The sequence below is a fragment of the Anopheles coluzzii genome, chromosome 2, assembly GCF_943734685.1.
Source record: "Anopheles coluzzii chromosome 2, AcolN3, whole genome shotgun sequence".
In the NCBI taxonomy this organism is placed as follows: domain Eukaryota; kingdom Metazoa; phylum Arthropoda; class Insecta; order Diptera; family Culicidae; genus Anopheles; species Anopheles coluzzii.
In genome coordinates, this window is record NC_064670.1 from 9,662,862 (window position 1) to 9,686,856 (window position 23,995).

General features: G+C 42.5%; 2 protein-coding genes across 3 annotated transcripts in view; both read right to left on the reverse strand.

Moving 5' to 3' along the window:
- The window catches only part of LOC120950787 (allatostatin-A receptor-like), a 141,933-nt gene that overhangs the window by 7,764 nt on the left and 110,174 nt on the right, over positions 1-23,995 (reverse strand). The window contains exons 3-4 of one of the 2 annotated variants that reach the window (XM_049607488.1): positions 18,640-18,798; positions 8,149-8,384 (exon numbers count right to left, since the gene is read on the reverse strand). In XM_049607488.1, the coding sequence (XP_049463445.1) occupies positions 8,283-8,384; positions 18,640-18,798 (261 nt within the window). In that variant the 3' untranslated portion in view covers positions 8,149-8,282. The remainder of the gene's footprint in view (positions 1-8,148; positions 8,385-18,639; positions 18,799-23,995) is intronic. The other variant, XM_049607489.1, reaches the window with a different exon arrangement.
- On the reverse strand, positions 924-3,764 carry LOC125906840 (uncharacterized). Its single transcript, XM_049607486.1, has one exon. It carries the CDS (start codon positions 3,762-3,764, stop codon positions 2,484-2,486), a length of 1,281 nt encoding a protein of 426 aa, XP_049463443.1. The 3' UTR covers positions 924-2,483.

Sequence of the window (23,995 nt, forward strand, 5' to 3'; positions counted from 1 at the left end):
AGCCTTTTCTTAAGCGAATCTTTGGAAACACCCCTTTGCAATTTCCTTGCAAACAGTATTTTGCTTTTTTTCTGCCTTCTTCTCTAAAGTGCACTAAACCACCGCATTGGCCATCCGGCCATCTACTGCCAACGGGGATGAGCCGGAGATGAGCAAATAAGAAAAAGAAGAAATTTTCAACTTTATCCTTTTTCTTCCATTGTCCGCTTTCTATTTGTTTTAAGTAGCTTTGCTTGCTCCCGCTCAACGTTCATTTTGTTCCAGGAACTAAATGTTCCCACCGCCCGCCAGCTCCGGTGGAGCAGCTGATGACCGGAAATGAGAAAATGCGTTTGATTAAAGGACAGTCCAGCCTGTGCGCCAGTTCAATTAAGTTACACAAAGCGCTGTGACAGTGGAAAGTGCTGTGTCATTTGTCTTGTGTCACTAAATGCATTGTGCATTAAGCTGTTGCATTCAAGCGTAATGCCCGCGGGTAGCTTACCAGCTTTACTTGATTAATCGTACCATATTTGTCTTGCTTATCCAAAGGGCTTTATCGTTTGCTTCATTTTGCATAATTTGAGAAATAATTTCATAGCTCAGAATAAAATAAATAATTAAGAAAAAACCTTTCATGTAATATCTTCAGAAGCTCACTCTTAGCTATAGAACACAAAGATAAGCGACAGTAAGCAATCCTTAAACCCCCATTAAACATTAACTATAAATTTGTTGTATTTACTAAGCCTGTATTAAATCTTACACAATCTCAAGCAATCCCTATTTCCCACAAGAAAGGACCTACCGTGCTTACAGCGATTGGTCATGAGGAGTTTATTTAATTTTGCCGTTTACTTGCTTTCTGTCTCATGCAACCCGGGTCGAGCAAACCAGCGAAAACATTTCTAATCTGTACCTGTTTTGAATTTAAACATTAAAACTTGGACTGCTGTGAAAATTCTTTTATTTTGACCGATCGCGTCGAGTGCTAAAGATGGACTCACCTTTTATTTCATACGCTCATGATAGCAAACTTCTCTGGTTTGTCGCTTAACCTATGAAATTCTAAGAAAGGCCGATCGGCCACCAAAAGCGCGCACGTGCCTTAGCGCAGACAATTGTCTTTTGTTTTACAAAGCAAATACAGAGTTCTCGGTATTGTTTTCGCTTCGCTCACACCATCTGGCGCCCCTAGTTCCTAGCATCGTATTCTTTTGCTTCGACATACTCCCCCCCGGTTGAATTATTGAATTCAACAGAATTGTTTTCGGTTACAGGCAAAATACAGATTTTTGATATTCCGCGCTTGTACAAACCATCTTTCGTTTTGACGGTAACTACTCTTATGTTCCCATCACTTCCCGGAAAAATCTCAACTATTCTACCATAACACCATTTCAGGGGTGGTAAACCATCGTCTTTCACAAGCACCATTGTTCCGACGGAGATGTTGTTGCGTTGACGGGTCCACTTTGTCCGTGGTTGTAGACCGGACAAATACTCAGTACTCCAACGTTTCCACAGCCTTCGAAGATATTCTTGTACTTCCTGCCATTGATTCAGCTGGTTGATTGGAACCGCTTCCAGGGATGGTTCGGCCAAGGCAGAAAGCGGACGATGGATCAGGAAATGTCCCGGCGTCAAAACGTCAAGATCAGCTGGATCGGTTGATAGTTGAGTCAACGGTCGAGAATTCATGCAACTCTCGATCTGCGTTAGAAGCGTGGTGAGCTGCTCGTAGGTCAGCAACGCGTTTCCCATCGTAGGCCTAAGATGATTTTTGAAGGATTTGACAGCCGCCTCCCATAGGCCGCCAAAATTCGGAGAACGAGGGGGGATGAACTTAAATTCGATGCCTTCATCGCTGCACTTCCGAGTTATGTCGCCTTGCCATGCCTGATCCTTGAATTGCTGAGCTAGGACAGCCAATTCTTTCGATGCGCCTACAAAATTCTTAGCGTTGTCACATTCAATTAATGAAGGCTTACCTCTGCGCGCGATGAATCTGCGTAGGGCCGCAATAAAGGCGTCTGTGGTCAAGTCTGTAACAAGATCGATGTGCACCGCTTTCACGACCATGCATACAAAAATGACCACGTATCCTTTTAGCGGCTGCGATTTTCTATGGGGATAGCGGTATGCTATCGGGCCGCATAGATCCACTCCAGTGCGGACGAATGGTAAGGCTGGAGACACGCGTTCCATTGGTAAGTCGCCCATAATTTGTTGAAGCGATGTTGGTCGACAGCGGAAACATTGCAAACATGAGTGCACTGTCTTTCGGGCTAAATTTCTGACTCGCAAAGGCCAAAACCTTTCGCGCAGGCTCGTGGTCAGAAATTGAGGGCTGGCATGCAACATTTTCAGATGAACGAACATTGCAATCATGTCGGTGAGGGGATGATTGGATGGAAGTATCATAGGATGTCGTCGATCGTTAGATACTTCTGCATGACGTAGCCTGCCACCTACTCGCAGTATGCCGGCTTCGATGTATGGATTTAACGACTTTCATGTTGTGCAAGACGGACGAGACACTTGATTGAATCGTTTAGTTCTTCAGTGGTCAGATGCGTATATCGTCGTTGATCACGATTTTTGAGTTTTGCGTTGTGAGCAAATCTGAGTATCCATGCTACAAGTCTTTTCAAATCGCCGAATGACGAACGCAGTTTAAAAATGAAACTCGGTTCAATAGAATGAGCTGCCAACGTAACTCTTTCTTCGAGATCTTCCTTAGGTAGTTCAACCTTACTTGCAACCTTTGTAGGGAAAATCAGAGGTTCTTCATTTAGCCAATTCGGGCCGTTCCACCATAATGTGGCATGCTGTAGCTGTGCTGGATCCATTCCGCGAGAAATTATATCTGCTGGATTTTCTATACCGGGTACGTGATTCCATTTTCCATTTGCAGTGAGATGTTGTATTTCCGATACACGATTCGCAACGAAAGTTTTCCAGCGCGATGGGTTTGCTGCCAACCAGTGTAGGACAATACTTGAATCTGACCAAAAATATGGTTTTATTTCAATTTTCAAGGCACCGGAAACCTTTTCATACAGATGTGCCAAGAGTAATGCGGCTGATAGCTCTAAACGAGGTAAACAAACTCGTTTTTGTTTACGCGAAGTTGCCAGAGGAGCTACTTTAGATTTAGCCGTTAGTAAATTCACTGTAACTGTATCATCGCTGGATACAGATCTGATGTAAATACAAGCGCCGTACGCCTTTTCAGACGCATCGCAAAATCCGTGTAGCTGTATTTGTTTTACAGGCGTGTGAGAAAGAACCCAACGTTGGATACTTATGTTATTAAGTTCTGCAAGATTTTTACGAAAATCTCTCCACTGTTTCTGTAGTGGTGGGTTGAGAGGTTCATCCCAAGACGTTTCATTGCGCCAAAGCTCTTGAAGATACATTTTAGCTGCCACTATCACAGGACCGACCAATCCTAAAGGATCGAAAAGTTTTGCCGAGTCTGATACAGCAATGCGTTTCGTAACTGGATTGTCATGATTGCTGTACTCAGGTGTTTCGAAGAGAAAATTGTCGGTTGTTGGTTGCCATTTCAGACCCAATGTTTTGATGCATGATGTTGGCGAATCAAGATCATAAACAGTTCGATCATCCCGAAGATCAACGGGAATTTTTTCTAGTAGTTCGGAGCAGTTAGATGTCCATTTACGAAGACAAAGACCAGCAGATTGAAGTAAATTCAATAATTGGTCACTGAGTTTCTGCCCTTCCTCTACACTATTGACTCCTGTTAGCATGTCGTCCATGTAAAAGTCGTTAGCTAAAACCTTTGTTGCCTCTGGGTAAGTATTTGCTTCTAGTTTTGCTAGATGTTTGTTGCCTCTGGGTAAGTATTTGCTTCTAGTTTTGCTAGATGTTGTAGAGTTTTAGTTGCGAGGTATGGTGCGCAAGAAGTACCATAAGTGACTGTGCTCAATTCAAATGTACAAATTGGATCGGTTGGTTTATTTCGCCATAGAATTCGTTGCAAGGGACGGTCTTCGTCAGCTACCAAAATTTGTCTGTACATTTTCTCAATGTCAGCCACGAGTACAAATTTTGGCATACGAAATCTTAGTAAGATAGACATAAGATCGTCTTGAAGGATTGGGCCTACCATCAAACAATCGTTTAATGAGACTCCACTGCTGGAAGAGCACGACGCATCAAACACCACCCGAAGCTTGGTGGTAGTTTTATCGGGACGAAGCACACAATGGTGCGGCATGTAATAGCTTGGGCTAACTTGTCCTGTGGTGTTTTCTGTTATTTGTACCATGTGGTTAAGGTTTATATATTCTGAAACAAACTGTGAATATTCTGCTTTAAGTTGTGGTCTGGTTTCTAAACGTCTTTCTAATGCTAGGAATCTGCGTAAAGCAATAGATTTGGATTCGCCCAGCTGGGCAATTTTGTCGTCGCGTGTTGGTAGAGAAACCACAAACCGACCTGCGGTGTTACGTTTTGTTGTTCTATCAAAATATTGTTCACATTTGCTTTCTTCCACCGATAGTTTGCTGTTAGTCTGGCATGCTTCAAGTTCCCAAAATTGTCTAAGCTGTGCGTCGAGGTTGCTGCTCACATGAGCCACTACTGATGTTTGCTCACTTGGTTGGCAAACGGTGGCTCTTCCAGCTATGACCCATCCTAGCACAGTTTTTTGTACTGCCAATGCACCTGACTGCATTTTCAAAAGGCCCTCTTCCAAGATTAGATAATACAGGTCCATGCCGATTATCATGTCGATTGGTCCGGGTTCATGGAAATTAGGGTCTGCTAGTTCGATGTTTAGAGGTAAGGTTAGCTTTGTTAGATCGACTGCACTTACCGGTAGATTTCTTGTGACTTGGCTGAGCACATGAAATTTGGATGTCGTTCTAAAAGCACTGCAATTTGACTTGATGCTCACCATGACCGATGAGTAAGACATGATTTTCGACTCACCAATACCGCCGATCGAGTGTACTTCCTTGATGCGAGGGAGTCGAAGACGTTGTACTAGTCGTTCTGTCACAATATTCAATTGTGATGCTGAGTCGAGCAGAGCTCGCGCCCAATACTGCGTTCCGTTGCAGTCACATACCTTGACCACGGCCGTTTGAAGCAAGACCGTTGAAGATACCTGATTAGAAGCCGGTGGCACATTCACAAAACAATGATTTAACGAAGCTGGAGTTTCTGGATTAGACGAAGCAGAAGTGGAAGGACCGGGTTGGCATTCGGGTATCGTTTGCTGTTGCAATACTTCCTGAACTGGCATGGCATTCGATTGTTCGTGTAACATGGTGTGGTGCTTCTTGTGGCAAATACGGCATGTACCTGATGGACAGTCCTTAACCGTATGACCCAATGATAAACAATTGAAACACAGTTTCTTGTTCTTCACTAAATCCTTTCGATCATTCACTGCCATGTTTCGGAACATAACGCACTTGTAAGGAGAATGTTTCACGTCACGACAAAAAACACACTTTTCCGCTGCACCTAAGGACACTGTCGAATACGCTGCTGTGTTCTTCTGGACCGGTTTGCGTCGAAACTGTGATGAGGTTTTGTCCGACGGATCTAATTTCACTGATTCCACAGATTGTAACACTCTACATTGATCTCGGAGAAACTTCACTAACTCGTCGTAAGTAGGAACTTCAGTCGAACGCTTATGTGTTTCCCACTGTCGCAAAGTAGCCGGATCCAAACACGATGACAAGCGAAACACTAACAACGTACTCCACCCTTCAGGCCGTTCACCAAGCTTTTCTAACATTTTCAAATTTCGCTCAAATTCATCCACCAGACGCATGATAGATTCCGGACATTCCTTTTTAATCGGAGAGATGGCAAAAATAGAGTCCACATGAGATTTCACTATTAGATATTTGTTTTCATATCTGGTGCATAGTAAATCCCAAGCAACGCTGTAATTCGCTGTGGTAACTTCTATCACTTCAATCACGCGCTTTGCATCTTCCGTTAGACATGAAATCAAATACGTAAATTTGTCCACTTCACTTAGCTCCGGCGCCGCATCTATCAGCGTTTTGAAATTATCACGAAACGTCGTCCAATTTTGCAAAGAACCGTCAAATTTCGGTAATTTGATTTCCGGTAGCTTCACTCGCGATATTTGCTTCGAAACGTTAGAAGGTAACACTTCTTTCACTGTAGCAGCTGCGATTCGCTGCTTTGCGTTTCGAATTAATTTATACAACTTCGTCTCGAAGCGTGCATAAATTTCTTCCTCTTCTTCGATTGTGTCCGACACTTCTAAAATGCTCACATGCACTTTCTCGTATTCCGACTGCACCGCCGCAAGTCGGTCCGCACATTCGTTAAGCTGGGAAATTTCCAGATCCGCATCGCTTAGAATGGTATCCAGTCGGTTCATCTTTCGATCGAGATGATCGCGCACTCTGGAAGCCTTTTCATGTTCCAACATGTCACTTTTTCCCGTTCCGAAACCTTTGAACGGGTCAGAGAGATCCATCTTAGACGTCGACGGCAATTGTTCACCTGGTGTGACACTTTTTTCATGGTCGCCCACTAGATCGGCAACTTTTACCGGCGTGCGTTCCACTGACATTGTTCTTATTGTTCATCAACACTTTCACTGTGCACAATCACGTTCGCGGATAGTGATTGTAGCTAGCATTAGGTTTCGAATCGAACTAAGCAAAACTGCTGTTGGAATTCGTTTCGAGTAACCAAATGTTCGAATACGGTTAGAAGGACCAAAAAATGTTTTGAATTTAAACATTAAAACTTGGACTGCTGTGAAAATTCTTTTATTTTGACCGATCGCGTCGAGTGCTAAAGATGGACTCACCTTTTATTTCATACGCTCATGATAGCAAACTTCTCTGGTTTGTCGCTTAACCTATGAAATTCTAAGAAAGGCCGATCGGCCACCAAAAGCGCGCACGTGCCTTAGCGCAGACAATTGTCTTTTGTTTTACAAAGCAAATACAGAGTTCTCGGTATTGTTTTCGCTTCGCTCACACCATCTGGCGCCCCTAGTTCCTAGCATCGTATTCTTTTGCTTCGACACCAACCCAACCTCAAATTCCATCACCCATGGGAATGACCCCAGAGTACGGCTGAAAGAAATTCAACAAAATTCAGCAAAATTTGTTCAACTTAGCAAGATTTGTATGGTGTGGATCAGTGCGTTCCCAAGAGGGCTTTGTCACACGGAAGGTGGAATGAAAGAGCACAAACAGGTAACTTCAAGCCTTGGACATGGCTGTGGCTGCTACGAGTACCGTACAATCGATATCTGTCCTGGTATACCGTCCGTACTAGTTAGTAAGTGGGCGGACTAGATTTCTTTAAACTTTCTTCATTTTAGACTTAACCATTTTTGACTGGTTAACCGAAATGAATACAATCCCAATGGTTTAGGTAAACTTTTGCCACATCCAAAGAATATACAATTTCCTGGAAGGAAAACCTCAATACTACGCCAACCACAGGAGCAGAGAAAAAACACTCACAAACTTAATTGCAAACCGTGGGTTGGATCGTGTTAGACCAAATCCGATTAATGGTTTTTCGAGGCGAGTTGATAATGAGCTTTCGTGTTTGGTTTGAAAAGTGGGATCGTTTCTTTTTCCTGCGGCCCTATCCTAATTTTGATCCTAACCATAACTCACCCTCGCAACCAATCAGCTTTTCTGTTGTGTTTTTCCCCGGTCGATAGCGGTGGAAAGGTTTAAGTTGCTAAAATAGAACCGCTTTGTTGAATGATTTATTGGATTCCAGTCGTTCAACTTACTTTACGTGTAATTCATTTATGCTTCAACAGCTCTGCAAATATTGGAATATTGAGCTTGCATTAATTCTATTTCATCTTTCTATTAGGCTAATCAAACAGTTTTATGTTGCTCAAAATTTCGGAAGGAATCTTTGTTTTTGTTTGGTCGTGTAGCTAACGATATGCGCCGAATTCTTGCTATTAATTAGATGTTCCGTTTGATGTTCCGTATTTACGGACGCAACATTAATTGAAGTCGATTTTTCTATGATGTTTCAGGTCTAAAAACGTTATTTAAAGCTCCTCTCTTTACACTCCTGATACTGATACCAATCCAACACTATAGCAACAAACAAACATATTGTGTTCCCAGAAATGAGCCAAAACCCGTAGCGGCTTACCGTTTCGTAGAAGCTTGTGCCGCTGTGCTGATGATCTGTCGAGGACAGGATAAAAAGGAGACTCTGGGCTGCACTGTGCAAAAACAAAGAATGTATTAAACGAAGGTGACGGACGTTTCCTCCATTGTTTCCGGTTATAAAATGTCTGGACAGCTGCCGGTTCGCGTCGTTTTCGTTGGCAGTGGCATATGTCGCTGGCTGCCCTGGCGACGGCTCCCCGGTCCACAGTAAACAATCTGAAAATGGTACAAAAAAGACAGAAGAAACACACGCACACAATGAAATGGTAGTAAATCTCTCATGAGAGCTAGATAAACGAAAAGACGGCCGTCCGTCGAATGGTGTTTCCTTTCCTTTCCCTTATTAGGATCCCGTTTTGCTGAACCCATCAGTCAACAACAATGGTAGATGACGTAAAGGCGGTGATGCTCCCAGCAGAAGGTGCCGAATACTTTGCCGAAACAATAATCCATAATCTTGCATGCTAGATCGTGCCCATGTGCCACCTGCCTCATAAATTCGCCACGCGTACGCCACGGTAGGTTAGCAGAGTGAAGGGATTAGTGAGTGTGTGCGTGTGTGTTGATTTTTGAGAAACAAAATGAATGAAATGGTGAAGGTGAAAAGATGAAAAGTTGTTGAGATTGTAATATTCGTACAAATACATATTAATTGAGGCGTCTTTTTGCTTACGAGACGCGTAATGTCAGTTTTTCAGAAGATGTGCTTATTTCTCGATGTGCATGTTTGATGTAACAATAAAGCAATTATTTCCTTTCAAGCCAGGATGGGTAAGGCTTACAGACCTTGCCTCTTAAAACTCTTGGAACTATTAGAAATTCAATATGCTCATTACACAAAAAGATTTAAATCATGAATGGTTCTGCAAATGCCTTTTCAATTGCACATTCGTTTTGGTTTAAATGAACCGATTCATACGATGGTTTCAGTCAAGTTTTATTTAAAATTATACCTTCATCTTCCATCTACCCATTACAATGCTGGTGCAATCATTTTCGAAGTATCAACAAGCTTGCACAAGGCTGTTGGTTAAAGCAATGCTGCACCATGATGCATCCGGCCCATTCCACAAAAATTGCCAACAAAAAAATAGGCTGCAGTAAAATATTATTACATTCTCACGTCGATGGTGTTGTTCTGAGCATTTTCCCCCATCGACTGTTTGTGGACAGCTCTCTAGTGGCATTCTGCTGGGAAAAAAGAAGGCAAAACCACAACAATCCCAACCAACACCGGCTTCAACGCAGAAGGATACTGTAGCAGAAGAATAATGATGATGGTGCAAAGTGTTTATGAGCAAGTATGCAATTTACTATGATGAATGGGCATGCCTAGAATGATGTTGGTGGTGGTGGTAATAGCATAAAAAGTAAAACGTTTTAACACTGTACTGCACACCATAATGCACAAGGCCAGCGTTCGCGTATGGTTTGCAAAGTTGGAGAGAAGGAAGAGAGGCAAACTAAGATAAGCTTCCTATGCCGTCAATTTCATCCCATACTACGGTTAAGGGCTGAACATTTATCATTCAAATTAGTCACATTTAAGCTTGGTGTGCGTGGTAGGTGCAATAAATCATTTAATCTCTGTTCTGTGTTTTTTTATGGTGACGCTATGAGCTTAAAATCGATTCTGGGTGGATTTAGTGCATTGTGTATGATTAATGAAGGTGTTGAATTATTGCCCTTGTGGTTCTATTTCATCATGGCTGTTGAAATATTTGTTGAAAAACCGGTTAGGTCCTTCGACCGGATCAATGAAATTTAATATAAAAAATGATGTTTGAAAGCTTTTTGAATTCATACAATTGTTATATTGAAACTGTAGCTTGCACTGTTAGGGCGTACAACTTTCCCTTAAACCCTGAAAGCTGTTGATTTGGTTGATCTTTTTTTAATTTATTTTGCTATTCTTGCACTGTACGAAGCGCCTAGCCCTCAGCCAAACTACCGTTTCAAATCCGACCGCAATTGTTTATGCTTACTTTTCAGACGATTTGCCAATTGTCGTGAAACTTCTGGCAACAACTCATCCCGCTTCTCTTGTGGCCGCTAATTACACCTCACCGTACCAATACAACGACTAGCAAGTGATAGTAGCCAAAGAGCGTACTTAGTGCCCAACGGAAGTACGTTAAATAAATTTCTTTTCCGCTTTGCTGCACAACTACTGCGGTATGTTCTGGTACGATCTCAAAATCGCAATAGTAGCCGCAGTGTACGCGTGCAGCATAAAACGAAAACATTTAGACAAAGCATCCCACACTCAATCTGCCGCAGCAATTTGTTCCGTCGCTGTCCATCCACCATTCCCACCGATACTTTCTTTCACTCGCTGTACCACAAGGACGCCTTTTATCAGTGTTGTGTGCACATTACCATGTTGTGCGCCAGTTGCATGTTAAGACGTGTAGCTCGGTATAAAAGCAGCCAGCACACAATCACAACCAACAACTAGGAACGCCAGCAGCTCGTGCAGCACACGTGTATAGTAGAAGCCGCAGCAAGCGCAGCTGCAATTAGTGCACTGGAGCACAGGAGCCAACATTCTCATCAACGCGACCCTTTCCTCGTGCGACGGGTGTGCTCCTCATCAGACCGATATACGTCTACACATGTCCCAACGGGGGAAGTCTATTGTGTTGAGTTGCATAAAGCAACAACTTTCCCGCGAGGAGCGAACAGTAAAGTCAGTCAGAGCACACCCAGCTGTTTGAGTGCGCTGATATACATATTTACGTCGGTACGAAGAAAAGGGAATGAAAAGCTTTAAAAATAAGAAAACAAGCAAGTTCCACTATAGAGACGCAGCAAGAAAACACCGGAACTCATTTTATGTGAACCCATAACCGCGATCTTGTTTGTCAACTGGCGCAGTCAGGAAGCAACACATGAAAAGCACATGTGTTGAGGCCCATGCATCAAGAGTATCAGCCTTCCTGCCATTTCGATTCCGCAACAACTTTCGCCGGTTCCTTCTATTTCTTCTTGAAAGAGTTCCATTCGCCATCTGTTTGGCGAGTTTGTAACAAGCGGCAAGTTTGTGGAAGATGAACTACTCGCAACGCCCAGGCTGGAAGAGTAAATGTGGAACGATGCGTTTTCGAGGTTTGTTGAGAAAACTGAGCGTTCTGATTTGAAACAATTTTATGAACTTTTACGTGGGAAGTGAACACGAACACATACACAGGAATCTGGTTCATCGTATGCTTTGCGGCGTTAAGGAGCGTTGAAACTAAATTGATTTCTCATTGTTTGTGGAAAGTTAACAGGAAGACGGACTGGAATGAAAATAGTAAAATAAATCGCCACGATTTTAGGAACACCATGAACCATGTAACAAACTTCTACAATCTATTTTAACTGTATTCGTGGATTCATTTACAACTGTGTCAACTTTTGTCTCAGTACATACTGTACACACTGTGTGTTTATTACAGTGTAGGGAGAAACGGACCCTAGTGTTTTCGATACTGTTTGGTAAATATCGTTTTGTGTTTATTTGTTCTTTTTGCTTTATCTAACTTAATTTTTATCGTTTACAATGCCACAGACAAGGGACAAAGTACCCTTCCCTATTATGTTTATACTTTGACAAGGGTACCGGGACCAAAGGGAAGATGAAATCTCCCAGGATAGCTTGGTTGGCTGGTTGGAAACAAGGACGAGTTCCGTTGAATACCTGGCTGTTGTTCCGAAAGGACGAGTTGCTATTCAATAGAATTTGCAGCATTTGTCACATTGCCATTTGTCGCATCGAGCAGCACGCTATCGCTGTCCCCGGTGGGTATGAAACTGTCCAAGTTGTGTTTGCTGACAATTTGCACCAAATATGACAAATGGTAAAATGAAGAAGGGTCTTTCGATTGCTCCCATTTTATTGGTCGTGGTTTCTTTAGGGAGCTGACAATCGTATCAGAATACTTTTTAAATGTTCCAATAATAATACAATGTTACATTTACTTTATAAAATATACACCACTTGAATTTCGCAACAGAACAATGTGATTTGATAGTATGGATTTTATATTCCGTCCTGAATAGCGTGAAACAGAGTATGACTATTCAAAGGCTTTCACACGTGTTCATACCGTATGATATGGATGGAGTTTGTGTTTTATTAGAAGTAAATCTCATACACGCATGTTTCCAACCAATCATTGAATAAGACAGAGCTAGATTTAATCCATACTCGGATGGATTTGATCACGAACCGATACGGTACTGTGTTGTGGTACACAAAACCAACAGTATTTATGAAACAACATAGGATTTTAAGCTCAAATACAAATGTCCTGCCGAGGTTCGTTTTGCGTGCGTGCCTAAATGGGAGACGCTCCGTCATTGCAATCCAGAAAAGCCGCCGTACCTGTCGCATTAATCCATTGTTTCATGACGTGAGCGAAACCCAACCGCACAGAAAAGTATGCAAATTCATGCTTCGAATGGGCGGCAGCAGACATGCAACAGCTTCGTTCGATGGGAAGTGGATGATTTACCAAAATTTGTCATACGGATGGCACAAATTGACTGATTTGTACATTTCGGTGAAGACCAAGATTATCCACCCATGATGCCATGTTTTCTTAGCAATTGTATAAAAGACATAAAAACATCGTTACTATAATGAAAAATTTACAAGCTGGACTAGCAACTTTTGAACATTGAAGCACTGCGGGCATCTCGGGACAGAGACGCCTGTATCACAAAACAAGCCAAATTGAAACCATCTTTCGGCAGATTGTAGGCACCCTGGAGCCTTCCCTGCACTACGCAAACCACGACCAACCTCCCACAACTGCCATCATCCCGATCATGCAAGCGTCTACTCGTAAATAATCCAAACGATGGTGGTCTCTCCTCACTGAGTTCAATTCTGAAGCACTTTAGCCGAGTTTTCCGACCGAGCGCGGAGGATAAATTCATTCCGATGAAAACGATTTAGCAAACCATCGCCACCTCCCAAAACCCTCGGGCGGCCAAAGCGACGGTCAAAGCGTGAGGTCTCGTTTCGGCATTGTGTCACTACCGTTCTACGGTGGTTTTAGGCCGTGAGTGGTTGCAGGCTGATCAGTTTGCGCCTGCCTTTTTTCTGGTCCTGGCGTTCTGCAGTAAAATGTCACGCCAACGCCACTCTCGGCAGCCCATTCGCCATGGTTTTAACTTTATGGGCTCAGAAATGACGCTCGTATTAAATATTTATCAGGTTAAACATCGGGTCCCATCAGTGTGGTTCAGCGGTGTGTTAGCTCTGGGAGGCGGTCAGGTTGTGGTCCGGAGATGGCTTGCCGGCAAGTGTCGGAAATGTGTCTTGCAGCAGCGTGATGATGGTGATGGTGGTAGTGATGAGAATGGTGAAGAGATGGCACTGCCCGCTGCTGTGCCTGTCAACACTGGTCCCTCCTGCGACAGAGAAGGCCGACTAATAGGAGAAACAATGATGGCGCAAGGTAATGACTCTCGAGAATGAGGAATAGCTTATCGGAAAGTAGGTCACTCAAAGACCACCATCGCGTACGGGCGATCGCTTCGTGCCGGTGGAGTGCTTGCGATGCTTGTCTGTGTCACTTGGTCATAAAATCAAGTTCAAGTATGTTAAACATTCTCGAAACAGCTAACCACCAAGGGTCACTTGACAGCCAAAATATAGTACACGTTCTGTTTTTTCCCACTTCCCTTTCCTAAACGATAATATTGCGAGTTGCTTTTATTGAAGAGGGAAAAAATCTGTAAATGTAACAAGCCCAAAAGTGTTGTATGTTAATACATGCCTTGGTAAGGGCTATAGAAGCTCATGAGTAACTTAAACTTCACTTCAGTTGGTTGTAGCCATAATTTTAACATTTTAGGAAACAATGCACTGAACACAGCCACATCTTTCCGTTTCAACGTGTTCATCTTTTCAGTGATTTTATTTTGGAAATATGTATTTCTTTTCGTGCGGAATACATACTCACTCAAGTTTAGTGCTTATTTGACAACTTTGTATGGGAGAAAAGGAACGAACCCCTTCGTAGCATTCATCCATTTGACATTTTATTGCGAAAAAGATCATGCACTTCAGAACGTTGCCAACAAACTCTCCCTTCGCCCTGGTGCGTTAACTGTCACGCAAGTTATATCAAGCTTCAACACATCATGACATAGAAGTATGACATTACAACGGCAACCGACAAACATACAGTATGGCAATCAAAGGTATATTTCAGTTGTGGAATAAACTTTGCCACGGATGTTTGCGATGATATGGCTGCCACTTAAATGCTATGGAAGTTGGTAATGTGACAGATAATTGAACGGGTTATTATTTTGGCCACAATCTACCACTGTATTTATTTGAAAGTCTGTAGATATATGAAAAGAACAAAATTTTTTAAAAGCAATTTGATAATACACTCGATATATAACTTCAAGGGGTTATTTATGCTGCACAAAGACTGCTGATACTCTCATGACATGGATAGGTTGAAAATCCTCTTGCAAACAGCTACGCACGGTATGAAACGAATGATCTTCGCCTACTCGCTGCATTGAACACAACACTGAGCACTACGCTTTGCAACACGTCGTTACTTACAGCTTTACTATCATACGAATATTTCTCATTTGCCTTTCTACAGACACACACACACTCTGACCTTGACCGGGAGCTCCCATGGTGTTGTGAGCAGCGATAAAAACAACGCCAAGCCACCATCCTTGTCCGTGGGCGGTCAACACTTCGCTTTATCCTGTTCGTCGTTTCCATTAACCTTTAATCGTTCGGGAAATCGTTTCAAAACAGACAGAGAGCTTGCACGACAATTTGCTTCGGGCTAGTACACCACGATCCTGGATTGCCTTTACCTTTTCCCACCTGAACGGATGGACTCGGATGTTGTGCAGTGAAAATGTCTTCATCATTGGTTCGTTGAATCGTTTCCCATTTTCCTAACACAAAAGAAAATCGTTCTCTTATCGTGTCGCAACGAATGCACGAATGCCGCTGTTTCGTATGCCACGCCAATGCTGCTGCATACTGCCGTCGGTGCGAGCAGTATGAATACACCAACGAATCTCTCTAGCCTTGGGCTGGCCGTCAGCCATGAATGCACATGACATCGGATACATTGCACATTTTTCTGAAGTTGAAATATCTTGCCGACGAGCAGTGATGACGTGTGCAGCTGCCGAGATCAACACACGTTCGCTGCAAGTCAGTATCTTGTTGTCCAAACTGATGATACAGCGACAGTGTGACCTTTTGGATTGAACAGAACACCCAAGCAACTGGTTTGTGTCTTTTGAACTTTAAATGCAAAACTTTGACCCACCAAACCTACATCGAACGGCAATCTATTTCTTATCATTCTATTTCTATTTATCATTCTATTATTTACCCAACCTGTATTTGTCGTCTTCTAGGAACTTACCAAACAAGCTTTTACTACCTCAGCGCCCATCTAAATTGCATCATATATCAACTCTGTACGTTGACAGGAAGTAGCTGTTATCTGCTGTTGCCAATCGATAGCAACACGTGTGACTAACAATGCGATCAGGTCATACATTTATGCACAAAGCGTTCTAATAAAAGGAAATGGAAGCAAAAATGCCATACTGAATAGCTCAATTGAGATGATGACAGAAACGATGATCAAAATCAAAGCCCTTGCCAACTCGGTACCGACCCGAAGAAGTTTCACCGTCTGGCTGCAATCGTTTGATGTTACGACTCTATTTACACACACTCTCTCTCTCTAGCGCACATAAACAAAACGTCCGTTACACGGGCACCATCCGTAAGTTCGCACCTCGCAAAGACGGCCTTTTCCGCTGGTCGTTTAGCAGTTTTCAAATAAACAATTTCCAACGGCCAGAAATACCGCAGAACCACTACGTGCGGGTAGGTGTATGACGTTCGTATGGTTTTTGTTTTAAAAACCTTTCTCCTTTGCCATGCGGCAATCGTTCTAGATTACGTGCCAAAAATAGTATTTGGAAAATGATGATCAACTGAATCGGTATCGATGGAAAGCCATTGAGAGTAAAACCAAATAATGAAGCCGAAAGAAAATTGCTTCTCCACTTCTGCACACTATCAATGGCAGGTTAGTTTGTTTTGTATCTAAACTTAAAAGTGCAATACGGTTTGAAAAGATACACAGGCTGTGGAGGGAAGATTGATAGGAATGAGTTAGGCTGGATACGGTACAGAGATGAATGATACAGAGCAAACCCAGTGCGGATAAGTCCAAACATAATATGATTGAGATGAGATGCCTTTCATCGATCCGCACTGCCATGAGCATACGTAATCAGAATGTCACCTCACACAACAGGACCGGAAATGAAATCACCAAGAGGCTGGGAACACACTGCAAATGCGTCCGCTCTATTCTTGCATGAAACAAACTACCGCTTTTCACATGTTCTACTCTCAGCAGGGAGCTCTAAGCCGGCAATTGTTCTCAAAAGCCATCCAATGAACATCAGTCCACATTTCTACGAACGAAAGCTACATAATTTCATTCGACATACGTTGCGCTTCTTCTGTCAGCCAACTGTCAGGCATTGCGATTTCCGCAATTTGACATTCAAACACAACAGTCAACAGTTCGTGGTAAGCGTGTCAGATGCAAACATGATCGGAATTCGTCGTAAATTTAATCTTTGTACAAGTTCTGGTGAATCAGAATGAAAACGGCACATCGGCTTTTAGGCTTCTGTATTTTTTTTCTATCTTTTAAAAGTAAATTTCACAAAAAACTCATCCTCTAGTGTGTTGCAGATGCTAATCAAAACCCTTTGTTCAGTGTTGAAAACTATCGTGTTTGTGTTGTGTGCTCCATCCGATACGGTTTGTGTCTTATCAGCTAATGTAACATTTCACTCCTGTCACAGAGATCAGGTTGATTACTTTCTCCTTGAAGCAATCGTCCCCCTTTACGACCCTTTGAAGACTGACCAATAAAATACAACCCGTAAGCCATGTGTTGACATAGCCTCCATCCAACTGCGAAAGCTGCAAAATGCAAATTAGCCCCGAACGATCGGCCCTCTCCCCAGCCTCGGTGGTCCAGTTGTATCGATGAAAATCAATTCTGTTTCCGGTCACGTCAACCGGAAAACACACTCATCACACAGAGAGGCCGCAACGAAGGCAAAAACACGTGAGCAAACCTTACCCGTCTTCCTGGAATGTCACAGTGGTTGCTTTGGAAAAGGAAACTGGTTTAATGGCAGAAAAAAGGAAACATGGGAATGATTTTACTTGAATGTTTGATGCCGTTGGTTGATGAAGATGTTTTTCTGCCAATTGCAGTTCATCTCTTAGGTTCAGAATGGTACAGGTTGTAGCATAAATAGGGCACCAGGTTCGAGTTACGAAATATAAACAACATGCCAAGAACATGCGTGTGTGTAAAAATTTTCATCTTTGTTATTTATTTGTACCATGCTCGAACATCTTTCAAGATCGACTTTCAGAGGAAAAAGGTTGTGTTCAATAAAAAATACATTCTGTTGAACTGAAAAGAGTGAATAAAAGCTTCGGTACGTAATATTCTACACAGTGTAACATCCATACAGCCGCCAATATCCTAGGGCGAGTAATTTATAGTCTGTTCATTTGTTATCCATCATGAAAACATCTCTTCTTAATGCATTCATTTACAGACAGCCTTAAAATACAACATTTGGTCTTGATCTACGAAATTTGACTCGCCGTAAAGGTATATTGTGTTTATTAAAACAAACTCCAAAGCAAACAATTGTATGTTGAAGCTATTTAACCAACTGCACAGAACAACATCATTTCAGACATTGTTTGCCCCGAAGTAAGAAAATCAAAACCCGATTGCAAAATTTGGTTACATTCTACGGAGGCTCAAATGTACTGTCAACAAACATTCCAAGAAGCAAAGTAACATAGACGTGAATGCTTGTATTTACACAGTTGAAATCTTATGCATTCTCTATGGTATCTCTTTATGAAAGAAAATACCCCAAAACATTGTCACCATTTACGGTCTTGGCTTATCTTGGAATCCATGTTTTCCAAAGGAAAAAATAGCATGTACCGTGACATGTTTGGAAGGGAAAAAAATAAAATAAAGCACCACGCCTATAGAGATTGTTAGCAAGTGAAGATGAGAACAACCGCAAACCATAAACCACAGTACTTGAGAACATTGTTTCATCCAAACGGGAGAGAGAGAGAGCGAAACGATACAATTTCTCACTGCTCGGCAACGCTGGTACCGCAATCTTACTCTACAAAACATAATGGAATAACAAATGGCTCCCCGCGGTGAGATGACTAGTCACGACAACTAAACCACAGACGATGAAAAAAACGATGAAAACACAACAGCTCCCTATGCCCAATGCCTAATACGAAGGGGAACCAACTGAACAAATCTGATCGATAGCAGAAACCAACAAAAAATTACCACATTAACCTCGAGGGGTACCTTACATGTAAACCTACCTTACGAAATGCTTTCCGAAAGTTTTCGGACAGGAACGCGTACAGCAGCGGGTTTATACAGGAGCTCGTGTATGCCAGCACGTGCGAGACGATTTGTAGTGAAATTTTAAAATGCGTGTCTGGTTTAAAGACGTCCACACTCTTTAGGACCAGGATGACCTATAAACATGAAATTGAATGAGAGAAAATTAATGAAAAGAAAGTCAAACAGAGAAGTTGTCTTCCCATATGACGCAACGTGGAGCATTGGACAGAAATAAGGAGTGTTGTAAAAGATGTTTTAAAGCTTCTCAATTCCACTTCCAACTGATGCAGAACATCATGCGATAACAACTGAAAGCGAACCGCCATGCCTGTGGTGTCGGTACGTCCGCCTGTTGGACAAATTTTCATCTGCAAACAGTTGTGTCGCGTTATTAAAAGCAAACCAACGTCCATAAAATAACACTCCGAACTACTTCAACTGCCCTTAGTGGAAGCTGCAAAGCAATTATCATTTTAATGAGATTGAATTTACAGCGTGATGTGCAGTAACATGTTGACCTCCTTTTTACATGGTGTCCGATGCATCTCGTTCCTTCGAAGCATAACATTGAAATTGGGATAATGTACTCTGGTACGGTAGAGTGAAGTCCCCCATGTCGAGCACTGCTGATGACGAGCTGGGATTGCCGCCTTACTATGTAACATGGCACGTGTACTCAACGGCAATCGTTTTGCCAGATGTACAACACACTCTCATGACACACATAAGGTCGTGCTAATCTACAGTATGCAAACGAAATTAAATAGGTTGCATTAAAGCAGCTGGGAACTGCAATTTGAGAGCGGGTTAGACACTGAATGTGTATAATTAATATTAATAAGCTTTCTACAATACTCTGAGGATGGTTTTCCACCTGTTTCTCTTGCACACACTTGATTCGTCAGTGTTCATGACCTGATTTCTGTCGGAACTGTCAAAAACTAGTCAAAAAACTAGTGTTTGTCCTCCTAACTATGAATCAAATAAAACTCATGCTGTTTTCATCTAAGCTAAATTGATTCGTTCCTCGCACAGAAATAGTTCAAAGTGCAATATTTGGCTGACTGGAGGAATAGCATGGAATGGAATATATAAATACTGAATGCAGTGCACTGATGGCCGCCTCTAAACCCAACAACCATAACCACACACACAACCGTATGCAGATTATTTTGCCCATTTTGCAAAGCTGTTAATGGATCTCTCGTGCTCTTCCGTGCTATGATATTATACGCAATCGGCCACGGGGTTGTTTCGGAGCTGCAGTTCGGATAGTGGTGATCATCCCGATGGTACCAAAACCGAAAAGAAAACGGAACAACGTTTCACGGGGGTTTCCATCCATTAGATTACTTTGGTCACAGCGAATCCAGCGAGTACGTACCATTTCATTGTGTGGTAGATTGGTTGTGCATAGTCGAAATCAAATTTGTCCACAAGTTATTTGCAGCACAGTGGCGAGCCAGAACATACAATACATCTGGCTGTTCTAGGAGTATTTCAATCGGAAGTGTGTAAATTATGCTAGGATAAGAAAACATTTGTTGCAGAGCATTAGCCAATTGCGTAAAGCTTAGCAGCTCTTGGCACCGATTTGTAATGATTTAGCTAAACGTTGCGGTTACCAACGGTTAAAAGCTACTTTTATGATTCCTTTATCAAAATGAACCTTCGTCGTTTTATTCCAAGCGATTTAACAAGAATTCAAATGAATTGTGCTCCAGGAAATATCAACACGTTTGCCACATAAATGTACTTTAATTTAACGATCAAAGGGCGTTTAAATCGGCATGTGCAATTGATCATCGTTTGTAGTTGCATTCCTATTTGTGAAGCAGAAATATTCACCCCTTCAGCCACGGTCGGTAAATCATTCAATTAAACACAAGTAAATCCCTTTATATACCATTAATAATGCAGACAACAATCGGTTACACAATTCACCGAACCTCTGCTGAATGATTATGAATTTTGCATCCCTCTTCGCTTTGTTCACTCGACTAATCTCGCCCACTGAGCAGTATCAATCAAATGCAATCGGGGTCAGTTCATACGCATGCCGGCACAGTCCGCTTGTCAGCATTTTGGGTCATCCATCAATCACGGCACCCTGATCTGATTCGCACCGTCACGCTACAGGGCCCCTTGATTTGATTTGCTACAATTTATTAAACACATTGCGTACGCGTTTCGAAACGACTGACCGACGGCCAGAAGATCAGAGACGGGTTGGGGTATGCAAGCATCAAATACTGGGAAATGGTACGTCCCAAAGGTTGAGCCGACCCGACTGGTCAGCTATGGAATGAAGAGCGCATACCGGTTCCTGATACGGCCTACCGTTTTAGTATCCTACACCACCGACCCACACACATAAATACACAAGGATGTAGGCAATCGCGCAATTGCATTGCGGTGCTGGTACTGGTGATCTTGGTGGTAGTGGTGACGCCCCTCGTTTGGGATAATGTTTGTAAAAGCAGCACATTAAACGATGGGCTCAAAAATGTTTCGTTCCGTTCGCTTGGGTTTAGGTACACTCGGTAGTGGGTGAGGGGGGAATATACGGCGTCCTGTACGATCAGGCAACGATGCCAGCCATTTTATGGGGTAGTTTTTTGTTGGGCTGAAACCATGTTGATGACCCAAAACCGGTTTTTCTGGTTTATGGATATAGCTGCAAGGAAAAGGGCATTGGAATGATGATACGAATTGCTGGCGTGCTTGAATTGGTTCACAGAATGAATTTAAAAGAACCATGTCATGCTGTCTTTTCACATGATCGGTTAGGTCAGCAACAGCACGGAGAGCGTGTATTGATTAGGTCTATACGCTGCATGCATCATATTCATGAGAATATACGATTGGCGGCAGAAACACATGCAGATATAGGTACATATGAATATATTTACGATTCTCGTTTTATAAATATTGATTTCGAATAGAAATTCTCAAACAAAGAAAACCTGCAAACATTAAGCTATTTTCCAAAATTTCACATCGTATTGCGATTCATTGTAATGCTTATAACCTACCATTTTTCCCCAGTTTACAGTGCGGCACAAATTTCCCGAACAATTTAAAACAGTGCGATGCAGAAGGCAGTGGCAATCGTGAATTGATAATTGTTTGCTAGCAAAATGTTCAAGCTCTAAATGTCCCAGATCAATTCAACTTCACCTCGGAGCGACACTCACCCTCAGCTTAAAAAACTTCGAAATAATTTGAGGCCACCCGATTCCTCAGCTATGTTTCCTTCTTTCGTTTCCTATCACCTCAAATGTTTGTGACAGCATTGGTTGGAAGTTTTACTCAACATTGTACGGAACCATTTTGTCAATGGATAATAAACCTTCCAACCGCTCCACATCCAATACTTTCTCTTGGCTTCATTTTCGTAGACAGTAACGTGGTAGCTGCTGGCAAGTAAAATCTTTAACAAAGGCACTTCCTTCGTCTGCTTTCACTGCATTGTCCAACACTTTGTATGAGTGTGTTTCTATTGCTACCACCATGCTACATCCTTCCACCCCAAAATGCTCTAATGCCATGACAACTTTCACACAATTGAAACCCCTCTCCACGTCCATCTCGGCCCTCGCATCAATCGCCTACACTTACCTGTATGGGAAACCATAATGAAGCAAACGCTGCCACCACAATCACCGCCAGCCGGGTAACGCGCTTTTTGCCCTTCTTCGATTCGGCCGAACGACCGCCGACCGAACTTCGCCACAGCCGGGACAACATCCACATGTACAGGACGCTGATCAGTATGAGCGGGACCACGTACGAGCTAAGGAAGAACGCGATGTGGAAGGCGGCCTAGGAGGGAGTATCCTTTTCGAGGAAGCCGCATGTCTCTATCTCCCGGTCTTGGTATTTGAATTTCTGAAATGGAAATAGAAAAGGGTGAAACGATGGAAATAAGCATAACCCCGATTTTGTGTCACATATCTAAGAAAGCGCCATCATTCGATATGTTTCTTGGCAATGCCACACGAATCATTTTAAGTGAGCTATTACCTTCCCACCGGAGACATTGTTTATGCATCTCATAAAAAGTGCTCTATGTGCTCTAGAGTAAAAATTTCCATAAATAGAATTGAAATACAATTGAATCAGCTGAACCCGTACGAGTGACTGCATTTTTGTGAGCTTTTTCCTTTGTTTAGCCCGCGCGATCGACACGATGACTGTTGCTTTCTGCCAAAAGAAACCGATGAAACTGCAACCTTGCAAATTCATTTGGAAAAAGGAATTGACCCTGCCAACATGTTTCCTAAGATGACCTCAGCTGTGTTTGGTAACCACACATTGTTTCGGTTTTCGATTTCTCTAAACCTTTTTCTGTGGTTTACTCCTTTCTTCTCTGCTTTCAATATTACTGATGGCGTATTGCACAATATAAACATTATTATTTGAAGTGGCACACTATTTTAGGCGCATAAATTCCAGTCTCGTAGGTAACGTTTCATCCTATTTTCTTCCCTTGCAGCATGTCATCGGGTGTGGACTTATCCTCCTATCCCGTCAGATAGCATTTCTTAATTCCATCCTGCATGGTTACGCGCAGATACCATCATACTTTCATCCCGGTTCTTTACCTCGCATCAATAATAACAATCATCATCATTATCGTCATCACCCGGGCCGGTATAGTTCCGAACCGAAGGTTATGCAGACGTAAATTAATTAATACACTTAATATAGTTAATTACTGAGCAGTAACTCCATTACCTCCGAAACTCGATCGCCATCACCTTAGAAGCGAACGCATCCTTTCCCCTTGGTAGCTGGCATCCGCTACTGCCGACAGAGGCCGGACAGTCTACGCGGTCTTTGGTTTTGTGTCGTAAGTAAATAAAAGGGGCAGCCATAAATTTTAGCACTGCATTTAATGACTAGATCTGCTGTGGCGGTGCCCAAAGAGTCGATTCGCTAAGCATCGTGTCGAGGCTGCCTCGTGCTGGCCGCTACAGTTTTAATATAACGCTCAGCGACTAAGCAGATAATGCGGTTATATAGAGGTGGTGCTTTAGTTTTCAATCTTCGCATATCGACTCGTCTTACCAGCTGAAATGGTTTCGTGGAGGAAAAAGCCTCAATAATAAATTGTTACATGAAATTGGTCCGTTTTGATTGTTTAAAGTTGTTAAACACCTAATTTTATAAATCAACCAGGCATTAAAATATTTATTAACAATGGTAGTAGGTTTGCTTCTGAGAAGAATATGATGTATTTAACTATTGTAGGTCAATGCCTCCTAAGCCCTGATTAAGTATCGCTCCATCATCCCCAGTAATCCTCATTGGTCCCCAGGGAGCAGG

Coding starts and splice junctions, on each gene's coding strand:
- LOC125906840 (XM_049607486.1), bottom strand. CDS start 3,764: ATGGACGACATGCTAACAGGAGTCAATAGTGTAGAGGAAGGGCAGAAA.